This window comes from Palaemon carinicauda, chromosome 1, assembly GCF_036898095.1.
Source record: "Palaemon carinicauda isolate YSFRI2023 chromosome 1, ASM3689809v2, whole genome shotgun sequence".
Classification (NCBI taxonomy): domain Eukaryota; kingdom Metazoa; phylum Arthropoda; class Malacostraca; order Decapoda; family Palaemonidae; genus Palaemon; species Palaemon carinicauda.
This window is the reverse complement of record NC_090725.1, coordinates 268,789,360-268,813,829: the sequence shown is the minus strand read 5'-3', so window position 1 is coordinate 268,813,829 and position 24,470 is coordinate 268,789,360. Positions and strand designations below refer to the sequence as shown.

Below are 24,470 nucleotides of genomic sequence, written 5' to 3'. Positions count from 1 at the left end.
TTAAAGGGCCTCGAAACCTTGTTCCACGGTTTCTTATGCGAAAAGCCTTCGGATGACGAGGAGAAAATCGTCTCTCTCGCCTTATGGTAGGGGTGATCTTGGTGAGATACGCCTGATACCATAGAGGGAACGTCTGTTCGCTGATCAAGGCCTCTCGAACCCATAAGTCGTACGACATTACTTCTCCCCTGGGCTTGGGAGCTTGCAAGAGGTCCCGGATTAGGCGAACGACAGGCACGAACAGACGAACCCTCGGTCGCAACACTGATAACACTTTGCGCAATATCACTTTATCACTACGATTTTCTCTTTTGCCCTTATTTCACTGAAATCGAATTTTTTAACAATTCACATTAGGTATGAATAAAACTGATTTCTACCTGAAGCACGCAATTCTACCCTCATCAAAAGGCTATAATTGCGAAATCAGTCGTATAATGTAAGCACATTAATACAAGCAAAAAACCAGTAAACATATTTTAAGATAAAAAGATCAGTGGCTGGGAAAGAGACTAAACACTAGTTCATTCAAAACTACGTTTTCAATCTCTCACCGTACAGTGCCTTGGGACGAGAATAAAAACTAAAAACGTTTTATCCTTTCTCCCCGTACAGAGACTAGGGACGAGAGTAACTCGAGAACAACGTTACTCGCTTGGGACGAGAATAAAGATCGGAACGTTCTCTCTCCTCTCTCTCTCTCCGTCTCTATCTCTCTCTCTCTCTCTCTCTCTCTTGATTTCGCACCGAAGAGAAGAGCCCACTTACGTTTCGTCAATAAACAAGTTATTTGACCAAAGGAAAAAACTGAAAGGTTTTTCAATTAAGAAGTTCCTTTAAAATAGAATTTAAAACATTTAAGCTTTGAAAGAAGAATGAACAAAAAGTCAGAATCGATTTACTCTTTCTGCAAAGTGAAACCGTGATACTCTCTCTCTCTATCGTATATAAACAAATCATTAAAATTTATATTGATGTTTATAATAAATGGAAAGCTAATCGAAGAGGCCTAATAAAGGCGGTTGAGATATAAAATATATAGAGGAAAATCTATAATTAATTTATAACGTGATAAGATAAATGCTAAAAGCCTAAAACACACTTCCGTACTAAGGGAAGGGTCGGCCATTTAAAAGTCAAAGAAAGTCCAAAAAACAATCCAAAGTCATCAAAAATTAAATCTATCCAAAAACGAGTTCAAGATTTAAGCTGAAGATAAAACACCTGCACTGCGAAAGCTCAAACCAAAAGGAAGTACTTCACCAAATATGTTGAGAAAACTCCAGGTTCTACAGCGAGTAATGATACGTCTTGTCGTCAAGGTCGACAGAGAAGAATTGAAGGGTTTGTTTACATGCAAGAGTGGTATCTGGCCGATAGTTGGCGCTGGTGGGCACACCCGCAACCTTCATAGCGATCGCTCGCGAGTTTTTTGAGTGTGTTTTCTGTCGAGCCGCTGAGTAGCAGCTATTATATATTCACCGGCTAAGTTAAATATTTAAAAAACAAATTATGGCAACCAATCATAAATGAGCAAATTCATACTACTAATAAAAAATTTCAAATCTAATTTTCCATATAACTAAAAAAATTCTATTTATCACAAACTTATCACAAATACTGTAGACTTCAGATGCCCCAAAGAAGATGAGATACTCCAGTTCCTACTAGCAATCCATACATCTGAGATCTACTGGACTTCTGGTGCCAGACTGAGTCTATTTTTGTGTCTACCATTTTATATAAATCTAATAAAAAAATTCTATCAAAGACAATAAAGAGAAGACCAGAAAGCTGGTTAAATTTCCCTGAGAATTCGCCTTTTACATTAGGATTCGCTAGCAACAGATAGTGCTAATACATTGCGCATTTGGTGTCTGCTGCTAGTTTAATTCAGCCTTCAACCCATCACAATACTGTAACCATATATGGAATGAGTAGCTGGTGTTGTGTGCATTAACCATTAAGAATGGACTGCCTGTATCATGAAATATCACAGATTTTGTAAGTACTATAATTTGCATTTATCCTAACTATACAAACCTGAGACCTTTAATAGGAGTATGACTTCAGAGAAGCTGAAAACAGCCATTAAACTTTAAACTTTGCAGTAGCAAGACTCACTAGAAAAGGTGTCTTTAAGGTGAGATCTTTAAAAGAGGCTAAGTGCAAAGGTTCAAATTTCTCAGACATATGGAATTTCAGGACAACATCCAGATTCCAAGCTGGTGTCACTATCCGATGCTCCTTGGAAGTCTCGAAAGACTTGTGAAGGTCTTGAAGGTCTTTATTGCTAGAGAGGTCTATGTTCCTGTGCCTGAACACCACAGCCAACTTGCTCCTGTAACCTTTAATGGTAGAGGAAGAAAAGTTACGTTCATTCCTAAGGTGTAGCAGGAAGTCAGCGATTTGGGCTATAGAGGTATAGGACGAGGAAATAGAGGTGACTTTGCACCAATCTCGAAATACCTCCCATTTGGACTGGTAGATCCTGATGGTAGAGGATCTCCTTGCTCTGGCAATCGCTCTAGCTGCCTCCTTTGAAAACCCTCGAGCTCTAGAGAGTCTCTCGATAGTCTGAAGGCAGTTAGACGAAGAGCGTGGAGGTTTTGAAGGAACCTTATCATGTGCGGTTGCTGGATAAGATCTAACCGCATTGGCAGGCTTCTTGGTATGTCCACCATCCATTGATGTACCTCGGTGAACAATTCTCTTGATGGCCAGAGGGGAGCAACCAACGTCAACTTGGTCCCTTCGTGAGAGGCGAACTTCTGAAGGACTTTGTAAAGGATTTTGAAGGGGAGAAACGCATACACTTCCAGGTGAGACCAGTCCAGCAAGAACGCATCCATGTGGACCGCCTCTGGATCTGGAACTGGAGAGCAGGAAGTTGGAAGCCTCTTCGTTCTCGAGGTTGCGAACAGGTCTATGGACGGACGTCCCCATATCCACCATAGTTTCTCGCAAACCTCCTGATGCAGAGTCCATTCTGTGGGAATGACTTGGCCTCTTCTGCTGAGGCAGTCTGCCATCACGTTCCTTTCTCCCTGAATGAACATTGTTAGTAAGGTGATGTTTCTCTCCTTCGACCAAACCAGAAGTTCCCTTGCAGTTAAGTAAAAGGACTGCGAGTGGGTTCTGCCTTGTTTGGAGATGTAGGCTAATGCTGTGGTGTTGTCTGCGTTTACTTGCACTACCTTGTTTTGGATCAGTCTTTCAAAACTTTGAAGGGCCAAAAGAACTGCCAGAAGCTCCTTCTGGTTGATGTGAAGCTTTTCCTGGTCTTTGGTCCATAGGCACGAGCAATCTAGTTTGTCTAGTGTTGCTCCCCACCCCGAGTCCGAGACGTCTGAGCACAACACATGGTCTGGGTTCTTGTGTGCAAGAGAGAGGCCCTCCTGAAGTCTGAGATTGTCGTCCCACCATTTCAGGCATATCTTGACCGTCTCTGGAAGTGGAATGGTCACTGCTTTTAAGCCCTTCTCCTTGTCCCAATGCTGGTTGAGGTGAAACTGGAGAGGGTGAAGATTGAGTGTTCCTGGGGAAACAAACTGCTCCAGTGACGAGAGTGTTCCCAGCAGACTCATCCACATAATACGGAACAAATGCTCTTCCTCCGGTAAAGACGAATCTTTAAGAGAGCTTGCTCTAGTCTTGTGGGCGATGGAAAAGCCCGAAAAACTAGACTCCGTATCTCCATCCCCAAAATAGAGAATAGTTTGAGATGGGGTCAGTTGAGACTTCTCCTTGTTGACTAGGAGACCCAACTCCTTCGCTAGGGCCAAAGTCAATCTGAGATCCTTCAGACAGCGATGGAAGGACGACGCCCTGAGTAACCAGTCGTCTAGGTATAGGGAGGCTCTGATACCTGTCGAATGCAGGAAGCTCACCACGTTCCGCATGAACTTCGTAAACACAAGAAGAGCAGTGCTGAGACCGAAGCACAGAGCTCGAAATTTGAACACTTCCTTCCCATATACGAACCTTAGATAGTGTTGGAAGGTCGGATGGATAGGGATATAGAAGTATGCGTCTTGGAGATCTAGCGAGACCATCCAGTCGCCTTCCCTTACTGCTGCAAGAACAGACTTGGAAGTCTCCATAGTGAACTTCGATTTCAGAATGAACGCGTTGAGAGCGCTTACATCCAGCACTGGTCTCCAACCTCCTGAGTTCTTTGGAACTAGGAAGAGGCGGTTGTAAAAGCCTGGAGACTGATGGTTCAGCACCTTCTCCACAGCCCCCTTTTTTAACAAAAGGGACACCTGTAGGTGCAAAGCTTGTCTCCTTGCGTCCCCTCGGTATCTGGGAGAGAGATCTATCGGCTCTTGGACTAGAGGGGGTTTCTTTACAAAGGGAATTTTGTACCCCTCCTTCAACAAGAGGACAGACCATTGGTCTGTTCCTCTTCTCTCCCAAACCTGCCAGAAGTTCTTCAATCTGGCCCCTACTGCTGTCTGAAGTTGTGGGCAGTCAGACTCTGCCACGACCAGATCTAGCTCCCATCCTTTTACCTCGTCTTCCATCAGAGCGAGAGTTGCCTCTGCTGGAGGCTCTACCACGAAAGGGAGGAATGAACCTAGATGCAGGGGTATCCACCTTCGGTTTGTTGCTTGAAAACGACGAAGGCAACACCTTGCGAGCCGTTTTAGAAACCAGGTCATGGGTGTCCTTCAAGGCTAGCGATGAAGCTATTTCCTTCACAAGATCTTGGGGAAAAAGCGAACGAGAAAGTGGTGCATACAGAAGCTCCGACTTCTGACAAGGAGTAACTCCCGTAGCCAAGAAAGAGCACAACGTTTCTCTCTTCTTAAGAACACCCGCCGTAAAAAGAGCAGCCAGCTCCATTAGATCAATCCCTTATGGCTTTGTCCATGCAGGACATAATCTGAACCACAGACTCATTATTAAAAACAGACACTTTCTTGCTCAAGGCTCCCAATGACCAGTCAAGAAAGTTAAACACTTCAAAGGCACGGAAGACGCCCTTGAGCAGATGGTCGAGTTCCAAGGTTGTCCATAAAACTTTAGAGCGTCTCATGGCCAGACGAGGAGGAGAGTCTACCAGGCTTGAGAAGTCCCCCTGGGCAGAGGCAGGTACTCCCAAGGCGAGAACTTCTCCTGTGTCATACCAGACGCTCGAACGAGAAGCAAGTTTAGCTGGAGGGAAGGCAAAGGTTGACTTGCCAAGACTTCTTTTGGACTGCAACCATTCTTCCAGCAAACGCAAAGCTCTTTTAGACGACCAAGAGAGCACCAATTTAGTAAACAGGGGAGCTGTTGTCGCCATCCCCAAGGTGAATTCTGAAGGAGGAGAGCGTGGAGCAGCAGGCACAAAATGCGAAGGAAAAACTTCCTTAAAAACAGTCATGATCTTTTTAAAATCCAGGGACTGTTGAGCGGATCTAGGTTCCTCTTCTTCAGACAAGGTACCCAAAGGTTCAGCTGTGGAAAGGGGATCATCCGCTTCTTCCTCAGAAAAACTTCATCCGGAAGCTCGACGTGTTTGTGAGGTGGAGAATCAACAAGGTGTCGGGAACTGTGTGGAATAGCTTGACAGCTTGCATCAACCTGCCGATGGGTAGCAGGAAGAGGAGGAAGGTCGACGTCACGTCGGGAGTGCATCGACTGACGTTCAACATCACGTCGAAGCTGACGATCGGCGTCACATTTGACAGCATGCTGAAAACTGTGGGTCACGTCAGCGTGACATGAAACTTCACGCTTGGGAGCATGGTGAGAAGAGTCACGCTTAAAAGAACCGTGACGCTCCGCAAGCGAGGGTTCCTGTCGTTCATGGGCTGGACAGTAAGACAGCATGAATGAGGACAGTTTCAACTGCATGTCCTGCAGCATGCTAAAATTAGGGTCCGTCACAAGAGAGTCAGGGCATGACCTCGGTAACGTCCGTTCCGCAACGTCAGTGACGTCAACAGGAGCAGTAGCACTCACGTCACGTCTGGAACGTCCAGACGAAACCACAGAACAGTGACCCTGTAAAGGGGTCTCCGGAGCAATCATACCAGACGTTATAGGGGAAAGTTTGGCAGGAGTACCTTCATCCGATGAAGGCAGACGTTCTGGACTGCTCCAATGACTGCAGCCTGGACGTTGACTTTGGTCTGAAGGGACCAACTTCCTCTTGAAAGGTCTGGAAACCTGACGCCAGGATTTCTTACTGACGTTAACGTCTTCAGAGGATGAGGAGAGCTTAGTCTCACCTCTCCCATGATAAGGGCGATCGTGACGAGCAACGTCAACCGTAACTCGTGAGGGGACGTCTGTTCGTGGATTAAAACCTATCGTTCCCTTTCGTCGTTTGACATTCCTTCTCCCAGGGGTTGGGGAGCTTGAAAGAGGTCTAGGACTGGGTGAACAGCAAGTACGAAAAGATGTACCCTCTGCAACACTGAACACATTTTTCGCACTTATCAACACTGGCAATTTTTAACAATTCAACATCAGACATGAGCTGATTCCTATCCGTAGCAAGCGACTTGAACTTGGCACCAAGAGCATGAATCGCCTTCATCATGTCCATCAGTGAAGGCTTGTTAGTGCTAGCAGGGGGCTCATGAACTACCACTACAGGGGGAGGAAAAGGTTCCGGGACATGGGGAGAGGAAAATTCTCGAGAATGAGAAGAGCTTCTTCTGACCCTATCTCTCTCTAACTTACGAGTGTACTTCTCATATTCAAGCCACTCGGTATCAGATAAAATGACACACTCATCACATCGATCCCCTAACTGACATATTTTACCTCTACATTTGTTACAAATAGAGTGGGGTCGATAGAGGCCTTAGGAAGATGGGCCTTACAGCCTTTAACACATTTCCTATACACAGGGGAAGGGTCGGCCATTTTGGAATATCCAGAGAGAGATCAAACATGCAAGGGTCAAAAATAGTCAAATCAAAAAGTTTCAAGAAAAGTCATAAGAAAAACCAACCAAGCGAAAGCCATTAACCAAAAAACAAGTAATTCACCAAAGCTGTAGAAAACAGGAGGTTATGCGCGAGCAAGAAAATTCCAATGTTATCGCCACAGCGGCAGAGAAGAACTGAGGACTTGAGGAATGGTTCCAGTATCCTGGCGAGTGGTGGCGCTAGTTGTACACCTAGCTACCCAATCTTCAATTGCCTGCGAGTTTTTAATTTTCTGCCGGACGTCAAAGACGTTAGCTATATATATATCCACCAGCTAAGTTAAATGTTTAAAAAGGCCCCATTTTAAAAGCATAAAATTCAAGGACTGTGACTTCTTTCCTGTACCTACTATTAGAGGATCAATTCTGGCATCAAGGTGCAAAACGATTTAACAGAATGCCCCATGGGAAGCAGTGACAGTACCTTTACACAAATGACTAGGCTATAACCCTAATCAAATGATTCCAAAGATAAGTCGAGTAATATGTAGGCGGTTGGGTCACCAATTTTTTATCCGCCAGAATACTCACCTACTTGGCTAATGCATGTAGCACAACATGTACCGCTTGCCAGAACAGAGAAGCAATAGATTAATGTTTAATTGTGAGCGTAGCGAGCCACAGCAGAGCAAACACCAGTAAGTGAATAATTAGCATTAACGGTAAAATTATAGAACAACAAGGGACAACATTTCTAACAGAAAAAACAGTTTTTCCTACAGTAAATAGTGTGCTTTCAACAAATTTGATCATTATTTCCACTGCAAATTAGCCTTTCTACCGTTATGGATTCGCCCTTCCCGATGGACACAGGTGGGAACCTGGGACTTTGGGTGTGAGAAAGCAGGACAAAACGTGATTATTTAACACTTTCGAGATTTGTAAATGGTCACAAAACCTATCAAACCCATCTAACATAACCTAGTATTTCCAGGTCACAAACCTAGCTGGAGGACCATCCTTCCCAGGTCACAAACTAAAAGTAAATCACAAATAAATCCTTACATTACGATAAAGTAAGTCACAAATAAATCCTTACATTATGATAAAGTAAGTCACAAATAAATCCTTACATTACGATAAAGTAAGTCACAAATAAATCCTTACATTACGATAAAGTAAGTCACAAATAAATCCTTACATTATGATAAAGTAAATCACAGGTAATTCCTTACCTTATGATTGACAACTATATCTATATTTTGTCTTGGCAATCTTTACAGAAGCGTTACGATAGAAAATGTTCTGGTCTTCCCTAAACGCTAAGTCAGAATTGCACTTGGGACACTAACTTTTGAGAGATAACACAATGAGCTTTTAAAAAAGTATACACTTCACCAGGAGTACTGTGAAACTGGCTATAGCATCAAAATAGCCAAAAGAGCAGCCATTACAATTTGTTACATTGGACTCCATATCGCAAACCCGACATGTAACACAGTTACAAAGGAACCAAAGAGTTGTCCTACGAAAACGAGGCGTGTAACAGAACTGCCTACGTCACACTCAAGCATACATAAATGCACAAAATAGGGTAAACGTCGTCATATGGTAGGGGAAGGAAATAGGTGCGCAAGAAGTATAAACTCGTAATCGTGCAAGAAGTAGGAGGGCTTGTGCGCAGGAAGGATAAACTCATAATCGTGCAACAAGCTATGCACAAACGCACAAGCATTTGACTTCTGAAATGTAAACAAAAGTGAAATAAATATTTCAGGGGAAGAAGATCCCCATATATTGTGTGATTGTTCACGTATTTATTATGCATCCCAGAGAATAATGTATAGAGAAGAAAAGGTTAGCTTTACCATTATTCATCGATTCCCCAACAAATTTTCCCCACCCAAAACCCCTGGTTGGCCCTGAAAACGGTAGGATAATACCATATTGGGGTATACCTTATTAACTATTTATTTGCAACAGAAATAAAGGCCATTTTCGAAGAAAACTGTATAACTGTATAACCCAATTTTTTTTATTAGTAAAGTTTTCCTGAGTAGTTCTATTATAATACCGCATTAAACAAAATACTCATACATACATCAAAATATGGGAGACGATGAACACGGATAGGAAGGATTCTTGTTTTCTATGCGAGCAGCGGGCCTAGGGACCCAATGCTCTACACACATACTGATAAGTTGAAAAAATATAACCCATGGTATTCATTGTCTTCAAGTTCCTCTTGGTTAGGGTAGAAGAAACTCTTTTACTTTGGTAAAAAAATCTTCTGAGATAAGATTATTCCAAAATCAAACTTTTGTTCTCTAGTCTTAGGTAGTGCCATAACTTCTGTACCAGGGTCTCCCAACGTCTTGGGGCAGAGTTCTCTTGTTTGAGGGTATACTAGGGCACACTATTTTATAAGTTATATAAGAAAGATCTATTTCAATGTTACTGCTTTCCTAAATATTTTGTCAATTGTCCATTAGTTCTTTTGTAGTTTATTTCCTTTTCTCACTGGGCTACTTTCCTTTGTAAGCGCCATTGGGCTTATAGTATTTTGCCTTCCCAGCTAGGTTTGTAGCTTAGCTTGTATAGTAATAATAATAATAATAATAATAATAATAATAATAATAATAATAATAATAATAATAATAATACCAATAATAATAATACTGTTGTGCCTCCTAGTGAAAACAAGAGTATGTTAACGAATAACCTTGACTCTTGGCCAGACCATTTCCCTTTATTTATAACTTGATACAACATCGATTCACGTTAGCTTTTGCACACACTTTAGTTTACATAGCCTAAGCATAAATGTTGAATTGGCTAGACTATCTAAATCGCATGTAAAGTGCTAATTGGCAGGTTAATAGGTAACCGAATACCATTGCCTACAGCTACAAACTAAAGTTGTTAATCTTCCACTTTAAAATTTACTTTCTGAAAATTCCTATTCTCCTCAGCCTTTCTGTCAATCTCACCTATTTAGGACATGCTTCCTTGATTTGCAGAACACATCCACAGACTTTTCTGCCGACTGGCAGACTGACACAAAATAATAACAAACAGACGACAAAATCTTAAATGTTCGGCACTACGGAACATTACTATTTTCTGTCACGATTCACAACACCCAGATGTTTCTCTGATAGTTGGCTTCCTCCTACTTCCGCACATGCGTAGTTCTATTTTCAGGAAATATTGCATATGTAATTAAGTAAATTACAGATGCATGCGAAATTTGAATAAAAGCAAATTAATAACTCTTGGTACACTTTTGAATCCGTCTTATAAAATGTATCGGTAAACGTAGACCGCTCGAGCTCGGCCAAGTTAATCTTGTCTAGCCCAGCCATTGAGCTTAATATTGATATAATTAACTTAATTTAAAGCATGTTTTCTGCTCTTATCACACAGAGAAACTCTGCGTACTACAGGATCTACAAGATCTATTTGCCTCATACAGTCTTCGCTATTTAGAGTATCGCACAGCGTACTCAGCTTTAATTGACAGACCCACATTATCGATGCAAAAAGAAAAAATTAATCTTCAGTTTTTCTTGAAATTGTTATTATCTTCAATCTTTTGAATAGTAGGCGAGAGCTTGTTATTTACAGTAGTCTTTGGGTCACACATTTGAAAGCTCTCGAACTTACAGTATGCATACAACTTGGGTCCAATAACTTGGCTTATCTGTTACTTGAAACCATCTGTGTCTATTCTTGTCTACACGATATGTATCAATTCTCTTAGATATTTTGGATGCCCGGTTCTGATATCATGATCAGTTACTGCATATATATTAAAGTCTACCCTAGCTGTGAAGAATTATCTTCACTTTTTTATATTAATTAGTTCCTGCAAGATATAATTTGACTACCTTCGCTTTCTTGTTGACTACACACACACACAGCTTGTCCGGAGCCTATAACAGGGCGGGGGGAGGGGGGGGGGGGGGCTCTAGCAAGGCCGTCTCTCTAGCCTCTGGCAGTCATAACCCCCAAGAGTGGTGACTCCTGCACGATTTATCTGAATTGCTCACTCCGTTTTCTATTCTATCTATCGTGATTTCTTCGGTAGTGATTTGCATCCTGTATAGACTAGAATATGGATTAAAAAAAACTGAAAGGTTATAGAATTTGGAAACTATGTTTAACCTATTTTATGTCTACCTCTAATTAAAAAAAAAATGATTACCGTTTTAATGAACTAGAGGGTTTTAATTTCTTTTATTGAAGATGACCTCCCATGATTTACTATTAAATCTTATATCGATCAGCATATGTTTATTTTTGTACTTGTATATATATATATATATATATATATATATATATATATATATATATATATATATATATATATATATATATATATATATATATATATATATATATACAGTATGTATATATATATATATATATATATATATATATATATATATATATATATATATATATATATATATATACATATATATATGTATGTATATATATATATATATATATATATATATATATATATATATATATATATATATATATATATATATATATATATATATACTGTATATATATATATATATATATATATATATATATATATATATATATATATATATATATTATTTATTTTGAAGAATGTAGCATGAAGAGGTAAAACCTAATGAATGGGAGTTAGGAGTGTTGTTGAAAATGAGAAGAAAGAAAATAAAAGACCTGGCTGATTGCAATAATTACAGAGGCATTACACTTATGTCAGTTATGAAAATATATAGTATCCTTATTCTAAAGAGACTGGAGAGAAACATTGATGAAAAGCTGAAAGATGAACAAGCAGGATTTAGAAAAGGTAGAAGTTGCACTGACCAAATTTTCATTTTAAGACATGTTGTATACAGCAATGCGTAGGCTATAGAAATCCACTTTTGATGGCATTTGTGACCTATGAAAAAAAAGCCTTTGATAGTGTGCATCAGCCAATTTTGTGGAGAATCCTGCGTTATTATGGAATTCCTCTTAAATATGTATATTTGATTAAGTCTGTTCATGAGCATAGCAAGTGCAAAGTTAATGTTAATGGAGTCTTATCAATTGAATTTCCAGTGAACACCGGAGTACTCCAAGCAAATGTAGTCTCCTATGTTGTTTATCCTCCTCGTAGATTTTGTAATGAGTTGAACAGTTGGAGATGGTGGATAAAGATTGGACTGGATTGGTGATAGGAATTTACCAGACCTAGAGTATACTGATGATGCTGTCCTTGTTAGCAGAGATGAGAATTTTGAGATGGATGTGTGGGGTGACAAGAAGAGATAAGATACGGAATGAGGTAATTAGGGGTACCACAGGAGTTAGAAAACTATCAGATAAGATCCAAGAAAGTAGACTGAGGTGTTATGGTCATGCCATGAGAAGAGAGGAACAGTATATTGTGAGGAGAGTGATGGAAATGGAGGTGCAGAGAACGAGAAGGAGAGGGAGATCAAAGCGAAGGTGGGTGGACTGTATCAAGGATGACCTTCGATCTAAGGGATTAACCAGTGATGAGGTGTGGGACAGAGGTAGATGGAGAAAGCTGACCATAAACATCAACCCCACATAGACGTGGGAAAAGATGTAGACAAAGAAGAAAAATAAGAAGCTGTCCTTGTTAGCAGGACACTACAGGATTTGCAATGCTTGCTTACCAGAACGTAAGAAATATCACACGAGGTTGGGCTCAAGATAGATAGTAGAAAGACAGAGATGATGAGAACGGAGTATGCAATGGATGATGAAACATCATTGGAAGGGGAAAGGATTAATTAGGTAGAATAATTTTTTAAGTATTTAGGAACTATGATCTCCAATACAGGGTATTTAGAATTAGTGTTTAGTGAAAGATTGAAAAAAAGCAAATCAGACAATGGCTAGGTTAAGTAAAATATGGAAATCAAATCGACTGAAATTACATATAAAATCAGACTATACTGTATACAGTATATCAGTTTAGTGAGGTTGGTGTTACTCTATGGACATGAATCATGGTATGGCAATGAAACAATCTCTAATAGATTTAGTAGATTTGAGAACAAAGCCCTCACCCTTAAGGATATTGGGAGTTGAATGGCAGGGCAGGATTAGAAATGAAACTATAAGAGAGATTACTCGAGTGCTATATGTGGATGAGATCATGATGAGGGGTAGATGGAGATGGTCTGGGCATGCTCTTTACACTCCCCAACAGAGATTAGTTCACCAAACGTTCAGCTAAGCTCCACAAGGCACTAGAAAAGTTGGAAACCTCAGGCCAACATGGCTGAGGAGTATGAAGCGCGAAGTAGATGATGAATGGAGAAGTATTGAATTCAAAGTTCAAGATAGAGACGACTGGCGAAATCTAACCGAGGCCCTTTGCGTCATTAGGCGTAGGAGGCTATGATGATATATTAAAGAAAGCCTGTAGGCTACTGTCGGATATATATGTATCATAACGGAGTCAAAAAGTAATATCTTTGCTTAGCCAGTGAGGTTTTATTGCAATTTATGACCATGTCAATAAGATCTGCAAAGATATTGCTCTATCATTGTCTAAAATCGTCCGAGAGTATGGTGTGTGTGTGTGTGTGCCTCCAGAGCTTAATGAAGAGTAAAGCAATTCATGCATCAATGGATAACATGGACATGAAAATAGACACTCCAGATGGGAAACTAGGTTTCCATAGAATGGCTTCTGGAATATACCAATTAACCTACTCGTGAAGGGAGAACAGTTGTTGGACCATTAGATGTAAGTATACCACATAAACTGTCTACTATGTTTATTAGTGGCATCAATTAATCTAGTTCCATGTTTGATTGAAGGCAATCCAAAACCTAAATTAAGCCCACACTATGAGAAATATCAAATAAGCTACAAAATTAGACTTTACAAGCAGACAACATTGTATAGATGTGAGAAGCAAGTACGACTACTAGTGGAGAGTATCCCAAGCATATGATTCATAACTTCGAAGTTTCGAACGGTCATTGCTAGTGCAAAAAAAAAAAAAAAAAAAAAAAAATTAATCCCGTAGACTACATTTCACCTGACAATTAAGTTTCGGAAAATTTGGAATAATTTTCGCAAACGTTTAATTAGATAACTACAAGATTTCGTTTACAATTACAATATGATGTCTAACTAAATGCCAAACGCTTTACCTCTCTCTCTCTCTCTCTCTCTCTCTCTCTCTCTCTCTCTCTCTCTCTCTCTCTCTCTCTCTCTCTCTCTCTCTCTCTCTCTCTGTAAAAGCTAATTATATTTCTCCTCATTGGAACGTAGTTGGCTTATTTCTAAAGAGCTATAGAAAGAATAATGATAACACTAAGAGATAGAAAAAGAGCAAACTAAAGTAGATTAATGGACATGGGTAGGACAGCCTACAGCTTGAAAAAAAAAAAAAAAAAAAAAAACTTAATCATTATACTAATTCACAAAAAGGAAGACATGGAAGACATTAAAAATTGCCGCCCAATGAATTTATTCTCAGTAAAATATAAGATATTTACAAAGATAATTTTAGGCCGAATAGAAACAGCTAGTGATTGTGGAAATGCACGCTAATACTTTATAATTTACGTTTCCTTTTAAACGCAAGACATTAGTGTTACAAATAATGTTCTCATATTGGCATATAAATGAAATTAAGATCCAGGACTGACTTGGACCCGTATATATAGGCTACCCGTCAAGAACCTGATTGTTGAATCCCGCATTCTATGTAGTCGTTCATAGCAGTGTTCGTCGTACTACAAAACCTCTTTACTTTAATGAGCGTAGCATTTTATAATATGCTTTAATAATTCGTTAGATAAGACATTACATCAAAACTTACAATTTTAAAGTAGATATTAATGCGAGCACTTAATAGTCAACTCTGTATTACTCCTTATACAGTATGTCAAAATGATTAGTACAAATCCTCATGGCTATTGTTGCAAATATATCTCAATCACATTTAAAGAACAATGTAGATTTTACTGAAAAGTTGCTTAGCGCTCGCATTAATTTTTACTTTAAAATTATAAGTTATGATGTAACGTCCTTTTTCCTAACGAATCAATAAACATATTTACCCTGATCTAACAAAATGATTGAATTGATAGAATTGTTTGTCAAAGAATGAACATTTGATTTTAATTGAAAATATTACCTACAAAAATTTGGACTAGAAATGCGCAATCCCCAGTAATCACATTTACATGAAAATTTCCAAAGTTGAAATATTACCAGCTATTTTGCCTAAAGAGGTTCCATGGCTTCAATATGTTGACGATATAAGTTGTGTCTGTTTTACATTTGAGGATTTGAATATCTTTTTTGGTGATGTTGAATAATTTAGTATATACCATAAAATGCACTCTTGAAGAAGAAAATAATTGTATACAACCATTGTAGACCTTTTGGTGCATAGGCTAGATAGCGTTTATATATATATATATATATATATATATATATATATATATATATATATATATATATATATATATATATATATATATATATATATATATTTGAAATTTATACCGTAGTCCTACTAACATGTGTTCCCATATCCATTATCATTAAAATCGTCAAACCAGTGTAAAAGTTTCGGATTTTCTAGTGTATATATATGTATGTATGTATATATATATATATATATATATATATATATATATATATATATATATATATATATATATATATATATATATATATATATATATATATATATATAAATAGAAAAGTTAGTGGCGTCCGTGTGTTTCCTACAAGAATCCTCATCATTTCTCAGCTTCTTCAGATTCTCAAGTGTAAGAGTTGGTTAAAAAAAACTATGACTGTTTTATGCTTTTATATTTATTATATCACTACAACATTGTTTTGACAAAACCATATCTTTATCAAGAGACTACTGATTAACGTAAGTTTACAATTCCTTTTGTATATGAAGTTAAAATAAAATTGTGATTGAGTTGTTTTGAAATTATATTCTATAGAATTTGAAAAACGAAGAATAGAAAAAATCGAAATGTTTAAAATTTCCGAGATCCTTAGATTATGAAGAGGATAATGGTTCATTATATACTTAGACATGCGTAGACCTACTGTAGACCACCAGACTACTCGTATTGATTTCTGCATGATGGGAGCGTATAATTAGAATCCTTTTGAATGTTCAATGTTCTCCCTGTGGACGATCTGGGTTCCGTCAATTAGTTCTCTCAGGGAGGGCTTCTTAATGTTGGTTTGTTGACCCCTTCGAAGTGTAGTGGTAGTGTGTCCAATGTAGTTTTTTTCTGTGAGATTTGTATTAGAGAAGCTATCCCAAAAACATTTATATATATATATATATATATATATATATATATATATATATATATATATATATATATATATATATATATATATATATATGTGTGTGTGTGTGTGTGTGTGTGTGTGTGTGTGTGTGTGTGGGGGGGGGGGGGGGAGGGCGGGTGTTGGTACCTTGCTTTACGTCTGCAACTAATATAAAGTGTCTTAATTACTGATTGGTGACGTAAAAAATTGAGCTCCAGTTGTGTTTAAGGAAAATAATAATAATAATAATAATAATAATAATAATAATAATAATAATAATAATAATAATAATAATAATAATAATAATAATGATAATAATAATAATAATAATAATAATTTAGTAAGCTGCATTGAAAACTGGGAATTTATCCCGTTGCAACAGTGGAAATGGGAAGTTCATCAAAGAAAGAAGAATACGGCATGGATGGGAGTGAAGAAACTGCTTCGTTGCAGAGAAAGTGCGGGGGACATCGAGATCACAATTTACCATAAGGGAACACAATATCATGAAGTAAATCTGCCGTGAAACACATGGAACCTCTAACTACACATCGATGCAAAAGTTAGATGCCTAACGCCCAAACACAATAACAACCCATTTAACATTAGCCTACCTGTTTCTCAAAGTTTCCTTTACTATAATTTTGGAGAGAGAGAGAGAGAGAGAGAGAGAGAGAGAGAGAGAGAGAGAGAGAGAGAGAGAGAGAGAGAGAGAGAGAGAGCTACTTGAATTGTGAGAACTGTTATTTAAAAAGTATACACTTTTTCAAATGCTGTAAACTAGCTAAAAATTGGCGTGTGTGGCTATAGCTTTGAGTAACCTATTCAAACTATATTTGAAGTTCACGTAAAAAGAAGAAAAATATTTATTCCATGTATTTGCGAGAATAAACTTGAAATTGTATTATAAATAACTTTTCAAGGGGTATTTTCAAGAAAAACGGCACATTCGTTTTACTGTTAAAACAATATACAGTACGTTTATGTCAGTCATGTTTCCAGTGAACATACCCCCCAAAAATAATTGATCCTAATCACACAAAAATAAATTCAGTGACCCTAACCACAAAAGATCTAGCGACCCGTCCTGTGAAATATTCATTGACCTTACACGAAAATTATTCAGATCCCTAACCACAAAAGATCTAGCGACCCGTCCTGTGAAATATTCATTGACATTACACGAAAATGATTCAAATTCCTACCCACAAAAGGATGCTACCTTACCCATAAACCAAAGATCTTTACCACAAAAGGTTCAGTTCGTATACCTACAAAGATCCAGTGCGCATACACACAGAAATGAGTGAGCCTACCAATGAAAATATCCTGTGACTGTACCCACAAAAGATTCAGTGACTTTTCCCACAAAAGATCCAAGAATCCTACCCACAAAGGATTCATTTAACATACCCACATAATATTGTGACTATACCCACAGAAACGGTGATCATTGCTAAAGATCCAGTGGTCTTACATAAAAGAAAACATTGCAACTCTACTCGTGGAAGATTCAGTGAACATACCCACGAAGGATCTAATAAACCTGTCCACAAAATATTCTGTGACTATTACCACAAAAAGCCCAGTGACCTACCTATAAAAGATTCAGGGACTCTACCCACAAATTATTCCTTAACCCTACCCCAAGAAGATTCAAACACCGTGCACATAAGATTCAGCGGTCCGGAAAAAAAATTTAGTGATTCTACCCACAAAAGATTAACTAAGCCTAGTCCTATCGCAAAAGATCCGGTGACTGTATGTACAAAAGATCCAGTGACCCTACCCTCAATAGATCCAGTGACCCTATTATCAAAGGATTCATTGAGCATACTCACAAAAGACCCAGTGATTATCCTCACAAAAGATTCAGTGAACTTGTCAAGAAAATCCCGTGATTCTATCCTTACAAAAGATCCAATGACCCTGTCCTCAATAAAGATTCAGTGAGCCTACCTACAAATATCTAATGGCCCTTCCTACAAAAGATTCAGTGACCCTATCCTCATAATTTCAATTGTAACCATAGAAGTGCTAAGTTAAGCATAAAGTTATATGATGTTAGATTCATATTTTTCACTTTATTAAGGAACAGTATTTTTTTTATGTCTGTACTCAAAAGTGCGAAGACCAGCTGACTAAATTTTCGGTGATTGTTTTTCAACGATTCTGTTGTGCGTGATATAGATAGGACAGCTGTTAATTGAATTTCCCAAGACGTGCACACTAAAATGCAACAATTAAAAGACTCAAAGTAAAATTTGAGATATGAAATCATTGTTTGAACGCTGTACAAACTAGGAAATATTCGTAAATAAGTAAGAAGTTCTTAAAACTTCATAGCGTAACTGATAAATAAAGTTCTTTTTTTATATTACTGAATGGATTTGTCATCTTCTCTGATAATCAAAGTTCTTATTATGCCTCATCAAACTTTATTGTGCTTCACATATTTCCTTAATAGAATGAGTGAATCAAGAGAAACATATAATTATGAATAAGTGATTTTCTCTAAGGTATGTAGCCTAATCTTTATTCCACTCGTCATTGTAGATCGTCAAACAGAATTAGAGCCATCGATCCATTAATCTGATTATTTAAGTTTTCCTTTTCGGTAGTTGTATTCCTATAATCTCTCGAAAGCCACCAAGAGAGCTCATCTTGAATGATGCAGTTGTTCGCCTTGCACTTGCAACTTCTACAGCAAAGGACACAGCAGCCGCGAGGACCCCTTGAAGTCGAAGGATGGAAAAAGGAAGTAATTCGATAATATTATTATTCACTTTTTACTCGAGAAAAAATTAGACAATACCATCAAATATTTACTAATTGAAGGAGAAACAATGTATCAAAAATCAAGCAATTGCCCTTACCTCCAGCATACACCATGAAGACACCATAGAAATCTCCCAGGTCCATTGGTCGTAGATGAGAAATACCAAGAGAGGTGGCTGGTTTGAGGCATTCTGTGGAATTGATGACGCCTCTCTTGTAAATGTGGTCGAGGATCCCGGACTCCCGAAGTTGAATGATGCTACACCGGTAATGACACAATAAGAGGAAATGGAAATGATCATATTTAGGAGGAGAAATTATATTGTATGATAATAATTCTAAATAGATGTGTCGTTCAAGTGAAACAGATTCTCATTAATTTCAAGAGTTCTTTGAATCCTTCATAATGCTTTGCTCTATCAATATATATATATATATATATATATATATATATATATATATATATATATATATATATATATATATATACAGTATATATATATATATATATATATATATATATATATATATATATATATATATATATATATATATGTAGTATGATAATTTTTACATATGCATACATGTTTGTATATACTGTATATACATATATAAGTATATAAAGTATATACAGACATGTATGCAAATGAATGAATTAATATATGTATATATATATATATATATATATATATATATATATATATATATATATATATATATATATATATATATATATATATATATATATATATATATCACTTCACTTCACTTCACTTCCACTCCCAGGTAGGCTTTCAGCCTGTCAGTGGAATCAGTTGTCTTCTCCACTCAATTCTGTTTTCAAAAATTCGCTCTCTTCTCAGCTGTTCAATTGTTGGCATGTTGTTCTTTGTCAAAATCTCTTCAATTCCATCCCTCCAGCGTTTACGTGGTCTACCTCTTGATCTCCTCCCACCAGGCGTCCAGTCCCATCTCTTCCTTGCAATTCTATTTCCATCCATTCTCATTAAATGTCCCAACCATCTCAGCTGTCCCTTCTCAATCTTGTTCAACATAGGAGATACCCCAACCATCCTTCTAAAATCTACATTTCTTATTCTATCTCTTCTTGTTTTGTGCATTATTGTTCTCAGGATTTTCATCTCTGAAGCTTGGACTCTGCTCCTGTCTTTGATGGTCATTGTCCAGCTCTCTGATCCATATGTCATGATTGGTGTTAGTAATCCTTCAAATATGGTTTTCTTTACTTCTATAGGTACGTATGTATCTCTCATAATTGGATAGAGTGCTCCACAGCATTTATTATATTTCTTTATTCGTTCAGTAATTTCTTCTTTGTTCTTATAGCCGTTATCTGTAAACATACACCCTAAATACTTGAATGCGTTGGTGTCCTTAATTACCGTATTTCTTATCATGATGTTCGTTGGAGCTTGTTGTTGTTTGCTGATTGTTAATATTTCTGTTTTATTAATGTTCATCTTCAGTCCAGCTTCTGTTAAACAATCGTTCAAGGCTATCAATGCTCTTTCTAGTTCCTCCCGATCATATGTCCAGAAAGCAATATCATCAGCAAAAATCATAATGTCTCCCGAGATATTTATTCTTTCCTTAAAACTTCTTATAATTACATCTATATATGCAATGAACAAGAGTGGGGAAAGAACGCTTCCCTGCTTAACACCTGTTGTTACTCTAAACCAATTTTCATTCTTGTATCCAGTCCTTACATTATTCATACATGGTTCGTACGTGCTCTTTATTGCAGCTCCCAATCTACCGTCGAGTCCATAAACCTCTCCCAAGCACCTCCACAATTTGTTCCTAGGTACCGAGTCAAATGCCTTTTCCAAATCAATAAATGCTATATACAGTGGCCTATTGTATTCCCATGATTTTTCAATAACAAGCCTCAAGGCGAATATGAGATCTGATGTACTTCTGTCCTTTCTGTATCCATGTTGTTCTTCGCCTAGCTGAGGTTCAATGATGTGTCGCGCCCTTTTTTCTAAAATCCTCTCATAAAGTTTTGCTGCATGACATATGACATATATATATATATATATATATATATATATATATATATATATATATATATATATATATATATATATATATATATATATATATATATATATATATATATATATAATATTCAGTGTACCCATTATTTTGATCATCATCATTAAGGGATATCGTATACTGAAGCTGTAATAATTTCCCTTGGAGTTCTTAACATTGCATAGACGTATTTTCTTCGGAAGATGAAAGTTGGCCCTTGAAAACTAAGAAAGTAGGAAGGTCATTCAATTTAAACCTGATCTCAAGCAGTTTTGCCTTTCTTTTTTGTTTATACAAGGACAAATCTCCAAATATGAGTAACGTCTATACGAAAATCAGGAAGCTAAAATGAAGACCCAATTTTTTAAAATGTATATACACTGATGTAATATGTAAGGTAGGGAAGTAAGTAAATTTCTGCTATTTTCAATGAAAAACAAAAAGTAACATTTATGAATTACGGAGTTCAGTCATGACATTCTTCGGGTTTTAGCCTAATTGGAATCTTAGGTTATTGTGCATGATAATACAATTACTGTCGTAGCAAAAAAGATCAGGTCATTGTGAATACTAATACTTTTGTTATGGTTTAATTAAAGATTAACTAATCAGTAAACGAAAATTCTAAACTCTTAATTATTTAAATTCTATGAATATTTGGGATGTGAACATTTGATTATTGGTAAAGCATGATTCATAATAAAAAGAAAACTCAGGGTTGATATAATTATGATAGTTTAGTTACTAGCAAAACTGGATGAATTCAGGCTAGTTTGGTATTTTTCTCTGTATTTCTAATGGGGGCAGGAGCATAATAACTTACAGCAAGTATCGGTCGATTAAAATTGTTTACGTTGGGGTCTGGGAGACTGGAAGTGAATTATTACGCATGCGTTGGTTTTGAAAACTTTGAGAGCTAACTACGCTTTTACAATATGTATTTGTCAGCTATATTTTTAACTAATTAGCACCTTACGAGTACTTATTCATACGTTCCCGGGTGTAGTTTTAGAACACCCATGATTCCCACCCCATTTTCTCAGCAGTAATGGGTGCACCGGTGAAGTTTCATCTAGAACACAGCGTGTGCTTGTTGACTTGTTGTCCGACCGCAAAGCAGTGAGTGATTACCAATGTTTGTTTTTTATCAGAAACAAATGAAACGCATTAGAGTTTCTTGAAAATTATACTATCCATGATATGGTGACAGTCCAAGTGACACCCCCCTATTCAAGAGGACCATCAACCTTCGCCCTCTCAAACTTAAGGTAAGGTATAATGTAAATGTGCCTATTTATGATAGTAAGTCACCCATGGGGAAGTACTGCTTGCCAGAGCAGAGTAGCAAAATTGTTTTAAAATGATGTTTAAATTTGTTTGAAATAAGACAATATGAAGCTAGCTTTGCGAAATGATAATTATAATGATTTACTGTTAGTTCGCCAGGTGTTTAGTCGTTGGGGAAGAACCTCTGGGTTATGTAAGGATACGGTTTCTAGGTTAAGTTAGGTGGGGATTGTTAATTAATCTTGTGATTTTGTGTTTGTTTCCCCTCAAAAATGTGATTTTAGTCATAACTTAAAATTATGGTACTTTGACGCCACTTATCTGGTTATCTTGTTACTATGCATTTCTGACCATTGCTATTGGAACAAATCATTCGTTTTGGGTCCTCCATAATTGCGTTTATATAAAGGGGTCCAAACAGGGGGTTTACAATAATCATGGGCAAAATGCATAGGGAAAGTAAATGGTTCATGCATTCCATCATCATCGTCGTCGTCGTCTCCTACGCTTATTGACGCAAAGGTTCATGTATTTAATTAGAAATTAAAGAATCATATATTTACTAAATACAGGTATCTAAATTCTAGAAAATCCATGCGTCAAATACTCGCATTTTAGCACGACTGTTCTTTGGAACAGTGAATCTGCATCTTCATGATTGTTGTCCTTGATTAATTGATATATTGAGTGATTGGTGTCTTTGAACAGAGAGTTTTTGTTGCTCCTTGCATCCCCTGAAGACGAAGTGATGACTAGTATGTGTGATGTACTGTTGTACTCTAGACCCATTACAGGAAGGTAGTTGGTCAGGTCAACCTATGTCTTGTTATGTGAAAGGAACCTGTCCATTGGAGTTTGTTTTGTTTGTATCATCTCTGACCTGACACTAGTAGTATTATTCAGAGAATTATCCTTGTATGTGTCAAAAGTAGAGATGATTGCCTCATAATCTTATGTGAGGGACATCAGCCTATCATTGAAACATTCACTGAGGTCTTTTGAGTAGGTAGTAGGTTGGCCTGGGCACCAGCCACCCGTTGAGATACTACCGCTAGAGAGTTATGGGGTCCTTTGACTGGCCAGACAGTACTACGTAGGACCCTTCTCTCTGGTTACGGTTCTTTCCCTTTGCCTACACAGACACCAAATAGTCTGGCCTATCCTTTACAGATTCTCCTCTGTCCTCATACACCTGACAACACTGTAATTACTAGACAATTCTTCTTCACCCAAGGGGTTAGCTACTGCACTGTAATTGTTCAGTGGCTACTTTCCTCTTGGTAAGGGTAGAAGAGACTCTTTAGCTATGGTAAGCAGCTCTTCTAGGAGAAGGACACTCCAAAATCAAACCATTGTTCTCTAGTCTTGGGTAGTGCCATAGCCTCTGTACCATGGTCTTACACTGCCTTGGTTTTATATATATATATATATATATATATATATATATATATATATATATATATATATATATATATATATATATATACTGTCACTCTGAGTTCCATTGCCAAACATATGACTACTCGGTCTCTCATCATATCCTCTGGTAAGGGGAGGAGTAGCCATACCCTGCTGAGAGGGGATACCCCGAGAGGTAAACTTGAAAACATCTACAAATTGCCGAACCAGTGGCATGTAGTTAAGAAAGCGGGAGAGGGGATGGGATGGGTTGAATCCCTTGCCTTCATGTGTGCATATCTACTGTATCTATATATTTAGCAGTTATTTTTGACACGTCGCGTAGGCCTACATTAAAATATATATATATATATATATATATATATATATATATATATATATATATATATATATATATATATATATATATATATATGGCCATAGGTATGACTGCTGTCTCCCCGTCTCCGGGGAAGGGTTTGATTTGTGTAAGCGCGTGTGCATATCTATCTAAACATTTAGCCGTAAATTTTGACGGGTCACGTACAATAGTTTATATATATATATATATATATATATATATATATATATATATATATATATATATATATATATATATATATATATATATATGTGTGTGTGTGTATATATATATATATATATATATATATATATATATATATATATATATATATATATATATATATGTATATATATATAGAA

At 37.2% G+C, this 24,470-nt stretch overlaps 3 protein-coding genes across 3 annotated transcripts in view; 1 reads left to right on the top strand and 2 right to left on the bottom strand.

The window, feature by feature from the left end:
• LOC137644672 (BTB/POZ domain-containing protein 1-like) overlaps positions 1–10,026 on the bottom strand; it is an 83,369-nt gene extending 73,343 nt beyond the window's left edge. The window contains exon 1 of the mRNA XM_068377626.1: positions 9,859–10,026. The gene's annotated coding sequence lies outside the window, so the exon portion shown is untranslated. The remainder of the gene's footprint in view (positions 1–9,858) is intronic.
• The window catches only part of LOC137656205 (BTB/POZ domain-containing protein 1-like), a 406,727-nt gene that overhangs the window by 183,205 nt on the left and 199,052 nt on the right, over positions 1–24,470 (top strand). The window lies entirely within an intron of this gene.
• LOC137645974 (uncharacterized) overlaps positions 18,782–24,470 on the bottom strand; it is a 20,054-nt gene continuing 14,365 nt past the window's right edge. Inside the window, exons 8-9 of the mRNA XM_068379069.1 lie at positions 19,100–19,260; positions 18,782–18,957 (exon numbers count right to left, since the gene is read on the bottom strand). Of these exons, the coding sequence (XP_068235170.1) occupies positions 18,824–18,957; positions 19,100–19,260 (295 nt within the window). The 3' untranslated portion in view covers positions 18,782–18,823. The remainder of the gene's footprint in view (positions 18,958–19,099; positions 19,261–24,470) is intronic.